At 37.4% G+C, this 11,124-nt stretch overlaps 1 protein-coding gene across 1 annotated transcript; it reads right to left on the bottom strand.

Moving 5' to 3' along the window:
- Window positions 1–3,806: 3,806 nt before the first annotated feature.
- On the bottom strand, window positions 3,807–10,592 carry SPAM1 (sperm adhesion molecule 1). Its single transcript, XM_060019975.1, has 3 exons — window positions 9,636–10,592; window positions 8,850–8,939; window positions 3,807–4,424 (listed from the first exon to the last, which is right to left on the bottom strand). The coding sequence occupies exons 1-3, from the start codon at window positions 10,590–10,592 to the stop codon at window positions 3,807–3,809; spliced, it is 1,665 nt and encodes a 554-aa protein (XP_059875958.1).
- Window positions 10,593–11,124: the final 532 nt, after the last annotated feature.

Raw genomic sequence — 11,124 nt, 5'->3', positions numbered from 1 at the left:
GCCCGCGTACCGCAAAAAAAAAAAAAAAAAAAAAAAAAGATACCCTTCCAACAAAGAAAAAAAATGGTAGCTAACCAACTGGATTAGAAATGTATCAAATTCACTTTCAGTCCATAGTAATTATATTCAGTAATCATTGCAAAATTTTTTCAACTCTTTCTTGAGCACCTATTCTGTGCCAGGAATTGTGCCATGTCTAGGATCCCAAGCACGTGGTTGTGTGTTTCCTAAGGTTATCTGGAAGCGGGATGGGAAGAATACAGGCCAGAAATCGCTCTAACATTGCAGCGTGAAATCACATGGCAAGTAAATACCCTCACAGTCCTCCAATATCTAGTCACACATCAGTAGTATGTGCCTAACTGTTCTCTTCCTCAATAGTAGGTTAGACACCTTCTAAAGATCAATTAACTTGACAGCAACCAATTTATTAAAAAACTTGAGAAGTGAATTTTTTAAATTACTACTACATTACCAAATAAAGGTCAGCATTTTGGAAAGATTTCTCTTTTCGTGCCTTCTGCTTTTCATTTTGTCCTATATATTCCTGTGGGCTGTCATTTTCCTGTTAGTCATTTTTGTGTTTGCATAATGTTTGCATAGATTAAGAATCCAACAGTTAATTTTCCTAAATGGATATATTTATCCAAAGTTCACTGCCAAGAGCTTTTTTTTAACACCACTTCTCATGTCTTCATTACTACTTAGCAAATGTCCTTAAATCATTTTTCAGCATCTCTTAGTGAATGTCTGTTTACTTCCCACAATATTGAACATATCTATACAATAAATCCAATGGCCTATTTTATATCTATTCTCCATTCAAATTCACTTTCAAAAATAAAAGCATATATTCTCTCTAATAACTTTGGAACTGAGCCCTCTGCTGGGAGGGAGACAGGTTTTGTATACTTGAGAGTTTAGAGATGCCATCTGCATCTAACAAACTAGTTTCATATCTTTTGAAACTAAATTACTCAATTCCTTTAGTACTCTGTTAGATGAACCTGTGTTCTTACAGTGCTTCAGTTTTTATACTTTATGTATATGCTGCGTCTATAGACAGCTTCTGTTTACATACCTAGCAGCCCATCGGTGTGCAAGTTCATGAAGAGCAGGGATACTGTACTAGTCTCTTTGTATTTCAGATACAAGCATGATCCCTGGCAAAAATACTTGATCTAAATGGAAACACAACTTTGCCCCTGCAAACCTAACCATACACAAAGTTGTGTATTACACAAAATATTCCTGCCAAGTCTCTTTTTCTATTTAGTGGCCTCTTTTCTTACGGGGTTCATGGCCAAGTCTGCCATGACAGATGTCTACTGTTTTGGCTTTCCATCCAACAACAGTAATACAGGCACCTTCCATACCCAGTCAAAACATATCCATCCCTTTCCCACAGACATTTACTGTGTTATTTCTAAGGCTAACTCTTTCCATGTATTATATGAGTCAATCTTCTCAAGAACCCTAAAAGATATAATTATCGCCATTTTATTAGAATAGAAGCTGAACCAAGTTACCTTTCTCGGGCTCATAGAGCTAGTAAATGTTGGAAGTTCCCCTTATAACTGTCCAACTCCAAAATCCATGCCTTTTGCAATTCACCTGCTGTCTCCATTCTTTCTAACTCCCAATCACCTGACAGCCATTTATGTATACTAAGGAAACTAGTCCATATGTAGCATCCTTCCCAGATCATTACCAAATTGGCTCATTTTGTGGCTTACTTATGAAAACACGGCTTTGACAGTAGAATCATAATTGGAGCAGAGAATGAAGGGCAGAGCTAAGGAAAAGGGCAGAGCTGAGGAAAAGGGTAGCATTAGTTTGAGAGGATCCAAGTGGTCATGACAACTTCCACACTTAAAATTCTTTAGTGGTTCCCCACTGGCTTTTATTTGTTCAGCAAATATTTAGTGGGCACCTACTAAGTCTCAAATGCTATTCATTACACCGTGGATACAGCAGCAAGAGAAACAGACCAAACACCTGTCCTTATGATGTTTACATTATAAGAAGGTGATGGGAAGTAAAAATAGAGAAATATATCGTGCTGTGATATATGTGCCTGGGAAAAAAAATGGATCAGGTCAGCAAGTTTGAGAGCATCTTCCTTGTAAAGTCCAAACTTCTTACTATGGTTTACAAAAGGCTTCAGTACATCATTTGGCCATCATCTACTGAATACCATTCTAAAACCACACTCAGTGTTCTGTCCTACCGAAGTTCCTTTTGTCTCGTGTCTCCATGTGAGCTAACTGCTATTCAGCCTTCAAGGCAATAGACACATCATCTCTTTCTTGACATCTTTGGAATCCTTCTCTGACACCCTCAGATTCTTGTCTGTATGCCAGAGCGTACTGAACCATATTATAGCACTTCTCACACATTATGTTGTAAGTTTCCACTTTCGATGTCTGTCTTCTTCAAATATGCAACAAACTCACTGATGGCAAGAAGCGTGCTACTTCACCTTGAATCTGTGACACAATATTGAGTCTGGCAAAGAATAAACACTCAATAAATGCTATATGAAGGATGTGAATGCTTAGATAAAATAAGGAGTTTTAGGTACACAAGACTGTCAAATTTGACAATCAAGAATGAAAAGAAAATTAGAATTTTCATATATGAATTCTGAAGACATATTAAATCATGTACAAAAGTTGATGGGTTAATCCCTTTTTTTTTTTTTTTTTTTTGGTTAATCACTTTTTAAAGGTTACCTTTTTATAAAACACAACTTGAACAAATTATCAAGATGAAATAGCTAAAAACCATAGTTACATGCTTGAGACAGACTAGTATGCTTAGAATATTACATTTTAAAAGATATTGTGTTTAATATTTTCTTGACACTTTTATTACATATTAAAAACTACTTATAAAGACATTCATTCACAATAAATTGGCATTATTCAAATCTTCACTTTTATCAGAAGAACACTAGGCCTCTAAGTATTATAGGCCTTACAATCAGTCTTTGGTAGAACCAAGAATATAATAGGTACCTCTTAGTGTATACACATCCACAGTTTGTGAAATATCTGCTATACACATGGCAATTAGAAAATACAAAATTGGATATCATCTTACAAAACAAATTCTATGCTATCTTATTTATCAAGAGTTTACTTTGAATTTCAAAAGTGAAATATAGTATCAATGGATTTAGTAATAACACTGCCCTCACTATGATTTTGAAAATTAAAGGCATTGGTCACAATTCCTTATTTACCAGTCAATAATAATTCCAAGTTCAATTTGATCATGGAAGAGCAATCTTTGCTCAAAAAATTAAAATACTATCTTGGCCATGAGTTTTGATTCACATTTCAAATATAAAACTTTAAATATATAGGTATCATCACTTGCCTAAAAAAATAAGCTAGTGAAACTATTAAATATAAAAATGTAAGGGACTTCCCTGGTGGTGCAGGGGTTGGGAGTCTGCCTGCCAATTTACGGAACACGGGTTCAAGCCCTGGTCCAGGAAGATCCCACGTGGCGCAAAGCAACTGGGCCTGTGCGCCACAACTACTGAGCCCACGTGCCACAACTACTGAAGCCCGTGCGCCTAGAGCCCATGCTCTGCAACAAGGGAAGCCACCGCAATAAGAAGCCTGCGCACCTCAACGAAGGGTAGCCCCCACTCGCCGCAACTAGAGAAAGCCCGTGCGCAGCAACGAAGACCCAACACAGCCAAAAAATAATTAATTAATTTAAAAATAGAATGTAAAAAATATAAAAACACAAAGAATGTAGACAGGAAGCTTAATAAGCACTGAATTTGTACTTTAATAGGTTGTTTCATTTTTCTTGTTTTGAATATGTAACTGACTGGAAGTGTTTTTCCAGTTAACACTATGACAGCCCCCTTGGGTGTTGTTGAAGAGGGCTTCCACTGAACAGGTGACTTTGAGGCACCCACGGAGATCTTTCCCAGGAACACATGGAGATACTGTGACCGTTGGTGTAGAGAATGAGATATTGCTGAGAGTGGTAGAAGATATCTCTTTCCAGCGAGAAGAATGATTCCTGGGTTCAAAGTTTAGAAAGCCATCTATGCAAACATCTTCAGCAATACATACATTAATAGTATGAATGTTTCTTATATCAACTCTCTTCTTACAGTGGATGTTGGCATAACAACTGCAGTAAAATTTTTTGGAAAATTGTTGCAGGTCTTTGAGTGTGGGTTTCCCATGCACTGTGTATTTTCCACCTTTCCCAGTTTGAATAGCAAAATTCTGTGGGTTCAGGTGAAGATAGTTGCTTGAATTCCAGTATTTCCTTGTACACACTCCTTGCTCTTGGCAAAGTGCTTGGCTACACATTTTGGCTGCTAAGGTGACATTGATTACGTAAGGATTCAGTGTAGTCTTCATGTAATTGTCTAGGTTCATGCAAGATTCCTGTAAAATTATATGAAGATCAGATTATTAACATCCAAGTTGGTTCATATGTGAATTAATTCACTACATTAAGCAATTTCTAAGGAAGCACATACACACACACACACAAAACCGAGAACCAGTAAGGGCAGGAAATGTTTTATCTTTTTTTACTTGAACAAGCAAGACTATTCCAACAGTTTTTTGTAACATTTGTAAGTTTCACATGCCATTTCATGTCACTAAATAATTGACCAGTTGAGGTTTAGTATACTCTAGCCTCGGTCTTCCTCAATAATTCATAAACTAATGGGGGTGGAAGGGGCAGAATGGTACAGTACGGGTGGAGGAATTAGAGCATGGGCTCTGGAGTCCATCTGTCCGGATTGGAGTCACAGTTCCATTAATGGCTAGCTGTGTGAGCTTGGGAATCTCTTAAGCGTTCTAAGTCTTAGTTTCCTATCTGGGAGACCTTGGACAAGTTAATTCATCTGGCAGTGTTTCAGCTTCATCATCATACAATAAGGGTAATTATAGCACCTACTTCATAGGGTTGTTGTGAAGATGACAAGATAGAAAGTACATAAAAGGGCTAACACAGGGCCCCATATCATTGGTTAGCCCTCAATGTATAAATTATATAAAGTACAAATAAATGTAATAAGTATCACATTTGTCAGACAAGTTTAGGCATTGGAAAGAGTGGTTTCTAAATTGCTAGCTCAAAACAACTAAACGGGGTCAACCGAGTATATATTAAATGTTAATGTATAATTCAAGTATGGGCGAATTATGACAGCTCTTTTACAGATATACTTATTTGGCAGAGTATGAGTGATGAGTAACTAAAATGATTCATCTTGAAACTGATACTTTCTAAAACTGGGACTCCGTCCTTTTCAGAACGTAGAAGGTAGTTGCTTGCTTTCATGATCAGCAGTCCCATGGAGTGAGTTGGCCGTGCTAGTCCTTCAGTAAAAGATCAAAGGAAGTGGTGGGCGGGTGGGCAGGCAAGTTGAGGAACCTCACAGCTTCCACTTGGATCTACTTCCTGTTGCCTTCCTTGAGGTGGTGTCATCGGTGGTAGGCAGAACAAGGGCCTTCCAAGGATGTCCCTACCTCAGTCCCACGGAACCTGTGACTGTGTTACTTTACATGGCAAAAGGGACTTTCCAGATATGATTAAGGGTATGGATCTTGAGACGGGGAGGTTATCCTGAATTATCTGGATGGGCTCAATCACAAGTCCTTAAAAATGTAGCTTGGATTTTTAAAATGAGCTGGAAGAAGGAAGACAAATTCAAAGCTAAGGGAGACTCAACCCGGCATTGCTGGCTTTGAAGGTAGAGGAGAAGGCCAAAAGGGAAAGAATGCGGTGACCTCCTGAAGCTGGAAATCACCTTAGCCACAGCCAGTCAGAAAATAGAGATCTTGATGCTATAAACACAAGGAAATGAATTCTGCCAACAACCCAAATGAGCAAATGAGGGTCTTTCTGTAGAAAGGAATGCAACCCTGCCGACATCTTGATTTTACAGCATTAAGATCCATATGGGACTTCTGAACTACCGAACTGTAAGATAATAATTTTCTGCTGTTTAAACCACTGTTTGTTGTAATTTTTATGGTACCAATAGAAAACCTCTTCTTAACCCTCCAATAGCTTTACATGGTGTTTATTATACAATTCAACTTCTCTCAACTTGTATACAGCCTGATGGAATGTAACCTCTCCTTGCTCTTGTACAACTCTCCCTTACCCACTCGACCTTAGATATACTAATTGTTTCACAGGGGTGGCAGGTTCATTTCAAATTGCACTTACTGTTCCCTCTGCCCAGAATGTTCTTTCCTCTCATTTTTAACGTGGTTGACTCCATGTTGTTATTCAGATCACAGCTTTAATTAGCCTTCTCAGACACCTTTCCAGTCTACTTTCTTACAGCTCTCTATTTTAATTTTCTGCATAGAATTTATCACATCGAACATTTTTATTGTTTTATATTGTTTCTATCCCTCCAACTTTAACACCAGTGCCAGGGATATATGAGAATTTATACCAAGATCAGATGACATTGGAATTGTCTACAGAGACAAGAACTAGACAGGAAGAGGAGTAAAGGGATGAGAATGTTTTGACCATCCTGAGCCTATACAAGATGCAATATTTGGAAGGATCTAAAACTGTTTCTCTAAGAGATAAAGCCTAGTTTATAGCATTTGTCAATACCCATGGTGTAAATACTCCTACCATGGCCAATTTTAAGCTACCAACCTGGCATCCCTGAGTGCAGAATTGGAGACCAATTACCCCACCATTATGGTAGTATGGTGTGAAGTAGCACACCATTACACAATACCATTTCCACTTAGACAGATACAGTAGGTGTAAATAACCTCAAAAGTATGGATAATAGTAAAATAAAGTAAATAATTGATACATTTTAAGTATTTGTTATCAATACTTTCTGTTTTTACCATACTTAATTTTATTCTGAGTTTTATAATTTAATTTTTAATAATGGCTGTGTTTAACAGTTCACAAAATTTCTGAATATTTAACAATCAGGTCTCATGAGCTGGGACCAGTGGAAACTGGCTCTGTCACGCCATTTGATCTAATAAGATGGAAGGAAGGAAATGTTTTGCCTACATTTGATAACAATTGTTTTAAATCAATTCAGTCATCGCAAGTAAACTGCAATTACCATTGTCTCTAGTTGTCAGTGAATCAGGAAACACAAGTAATCCATGATTCTATTGATTTCAAATGACATAGAAAAAAGGGGAAGTAATGACAGAATTAACATTCAAAATCATCATAAATTGGGAAAGATAGCAGAAATATATAGAACAGAGTCCACAGGGAACAATTTCAAGGCAGTGTCATTAAGTAGAAAATCATCACATTAAAGTTGAAGGACTGTCCCTGTATGAATAATACTGAAAGTGATTTGAGAGTCATGGTAGAAGTACATGAATCTAAGATTAAAGTGCAATTAAAAAAAATGTGACAAGTAGTATGCCATGCCATCCTACTAATTGGAGAATGCCTGATTCATTCCTCATCAGAGTGAGGGTAGAGTTCTCAATTCTGAAAATTTTAAAAAAAGGAAATAGTATGGGGAATTTATAAATTGTTCTATCGTAGAATTAACAGGATCCTTGAGAAAGGAGTTTGTAGGTTTGAGAAAACAACTAATAAAAACTAGGAATACTCTTATATTTAAGAATTATAATTCTTAAATAACTTTCTGCCGTATAGAAGATTTTGCAAAAGGGACATATACCTTTCCCTGAACTTATATGTTTTATTAGTTCTCTTTACTGTTGATCAAACCAGATACAACAGAGTCTACCAAATAGGTAGGAGGGCCCAGATTACCTTAAAAGAATTTCACAAAGTTAAGTACCTTTATAAATGAAGGAAAAATATGGCTAGTCTATCTGAAGGACAAGATGTCAAAAGATCTGTTCTTAGAGTATAAAGTCTAGTATAAAGTCTTAGAGTATAAAGTTCTCTGTAGATCCTAGGATAAGACATCTGGGCTAAGAGCTTCATTAGACATTCTCCATGGCACCTATGTCACTAATATTTCCACATCCATCAGAGAAGGAAAAGTTCAGCTCCAACTCAGCAGTGTCCATGTGACAGTTTTACTTATGCTTTGAGTCAAGAAGATTGAAGAGGTGAAGGATAAAGACCTCATATGGAGAATTAAAAAAGGATGAAAATAAAGGAAGAGAGAAAAGGTTTAGGTCATGATAGTTAAAGGCTTTTTGAACTGAAGAAAATGCATTAGCAGAAAGTGAATACAGAACAAAACCAAAATTTTTCCTAACAAAACAAGTTTTACTTAAAATTTTACTTAAAATAGACACTGTTAAATATAACCTGTGGAAAATAAAGAAGGATTCCTTTTCCTCTCCCTTAAGGAAACTTTGAACAATTTAGTAATATTTTCAAAAAGTAACTAAATCCCAACTGCCCACACCCTGCCCCCAGTTGTTGGCCTCCATGGTAAACTGTCATTAAATGACTAACTAAATAAAAGTGCTTAATAAACAGTAATTGGGTGAATGGAAGAATGAGTGAATACATATTGACTAGTTGAGCTCTTTTGAGAAGTGACACAGCACGGTATAGTAGAAAAAAACACCAAACACCACATAAGGAAACCAAGGTTGTAGTCCTGTTTTTGCTACTTCTTAGCCACGCAGCCTAGGGAATTTCAATTAATCTCACCAAATTTCTGTTTCCTCACTAGAAAACAGCCTTACCACACAACCACATGAATGAAAGATAGTTTGACTTAGCCACTATCAATTGAGCCCCTACTACTTTGTGCCCAACATAGTGCTTATTTTATTATTCAATCCCACAACAATCCTCAAAAACATTAAAAGTAGAAATTATTTCATCTATTTCCTATCAATTCAACTTACCCTAGTTAGACTTAAATTGAGACTTCCCCACATTATAATTCCAGAGGCACCTAGAGCAACGCTCTCACCAATTGTATTCACAAGGTCACCCTGGTAAATGTGTAGAAAGAGTTAACAGGGAGGAATAAAATGAAAGTGTTATACATAGGACAATAACACCAAAGCCAAGAATGCTGACCCAACAATAATTATTTAAATATTTCACCACTATTTATTTCTATCTTTTATGTCACCACTGCCCTACTATAAGAAAAACACAAATTTTCTGCTATTATTTTAATTACTTCTATTGACAAGAGACCGGGCCCATAAAAGAAAAAATGAAAGGAACTGAGATAATACATTGTCTATACTACCGAGTTCTCCATGACTGCTAAGATATTATATGATTACGTTAAAAATGAAACATGTTTGGGGCTTCCCTGGTGGCGCAGTGGTTGAGAGTCTGCCTGTTGATTCAGGGGACACAGGTTCGTGCCCCGGTCCGGGAAGATCCCACATGCCGCGGAGCGGCTGGGCCCGTGAGCCATGGCAACTGAGCCTGCGCGTCCGTAGCCTGTGCTCTGGCCACAAGAGTGAGAGGCCCACGTACTGCCAAAAAAAAAAAGAAAGAAAAAAAGAAACATGTTCTTATTTTACATTCATATAATAATGGAGAACTACCTGGGTGCATATTCCTAAAGGTTATTAAAAGTTAAATTTCACTCCCTTCAAAAATTATGTTCAGTCCCACTAAACACCATTTATGAACAATATTCCATAGCCTTCTTACCTTGATTTTCTTACCTGAGAAAGGAATTGCAAAGTCACATCAGTAAAAACTGGACGGGCGTACACAAAAACTGGAAGTGGGCTTTTAGGACTGGCCACTTTAGACATCCGGATGGCTTCCTGGACACGATTACGAACAAAGAGGGCAGCTTGTGGAGAAGATTTTAACCTGCTATTCAAATAAATGGATGGGAAAAGAGCAGTGCTTTCCTTCCACAACCAGTCGAGTGCATCGTTTCTTCTTTTCTCTAAATCCCGGCAACTTCCATTGTAACTAGGTTGGTTATAATTATGATTGTAACAGTCAGGAAAAAGATAATAACCCCATAAGTGATTTGGCCGAAGTAATTTTCCCAATTTTAAAGTCTCCTGCATGAAACTCTTTGCTGCCTTTTCAAATTCCACTTTCGCTATCTTGGCAGCCTCTGGGAAAGTAAGTTGTACATTTTGTTGCAGAACCAACTCGATAGACTGATCCCTGTAAATGTCTTTAGGTTTCCAGTTTCTAGCCCAGGTAGGCCTCCATTCTTCCCAGTCAATGACAGCCAAGCCCACGTTGTCGATTGGCATGTAATAGGAAATGTCTTTTTTAGCTTTGTCCAAATGCTCTTTTAAGGATCCCATCTGGGGGATTCCTCCATGCACACTTCTGCCTGTTCTTTCATCTATGTGAGGATAGTAGCCAAGTCTATCAGCATAAAATAATGTAATAAAATTTCCTGTCGCACCTTTTTGGGGGTATCCTACTAAAGGGAAGAAGCTCAGATCTGGAGACGTGTCAAATCTTCTAGCACAACGGTCAGTTGGGGCATTCCAGGCCCAAAGGAAAGACATATTTGCAATAAGAGGAGATGCTGTGAAATCCATAGTCAAACAACATGGAGCCAGAAGGAAGGTGAACACTGCCTGGGGTACTCCATTGGACACAACAAAGCTCCCAAAGGAGGTATGTTGAAGCCTTAGTACTCCCATCACAAAGAGGAATGACTATGAAAAGCACTTATTTCTTCTACACACTTTGCTTTATCTAATATTTGATGCAAGATATAAACACAGAAGAGAGAGAGTGGAATGAAGCCACTTTGATGGCTAAAGAGGTATAATGATGATTTACATTTAAATATTCTTCTTCATGTTTTAGGAACGTTTTGCAAGTTGCTTCATCTATAACTGGGAAAAAAAAAAGAAATGTAGAATATATTGTTACACTACATTTCTGTAACAGAGATTATAAGCTTTACCAAGTTCTCAACTTTAAGTGCAAGGAGTCTTATTCAGTGTTTGAAGATGGAGGACTCCAGTGCTTGAATCAATCAAATTATTTTCTCTTATGTATGATACAAATCCTATAATAGGTGGCCTTTGTCTCGTCTCTCCAAATCACTATTGAACCTGCAGAGAAATGAATGCAGCTAGTTTTCCTTGTGCCTTTCTACTTGTGCAGAATGCCGTACCAAGCAATGCCTTAGCCAAAGACTGGTAAATACAAATAAATTCCAACTTG

Source organism: Delphinus delphis, chromosome 9, assembly GCF_949987515.2.
Source record: "Delphinus delphis chromosome 9, mDelDel1.2, whole genome shotgun sequence".
Taxonomy (NCBI): domain Eukaryota; kingdom Metazoa; phylum Chordata; class Mammalia; order Artiodactyla; family Delphinidae; genus Delphinus; species Delphinus delphis.
The sequence above is the reverse complement of the archived record's forward strand: the minus strand, read 5'-3'. Positions and strand labels throughout refer to the sequence as shown.

Bases quoted from the DNA above. Each gene is read 5' to 3' on its own strand.
- SPAM1 (XM_060019975.1), bottom strand. From the start codon at position 10,592: ATGGGAGTACTAAGGCTTCAACATACCTCCTTTGGGAGCTTTGTTGTG. The intron at 8,940-9,635 runs GTAAGAAAATCA...CACATTTACCAG, and splicing joins CTTTGCAATTCCTTTCTCAG to GGTGACCTTGTGAATACAAT. The intron at 4,425-8,849 runs GTAAGTTGAATT...ATAATTTTACAG, and splicing joins TCAATTTAAGTCTAACTAGG to GAATCTTGCATGAACCTAGA.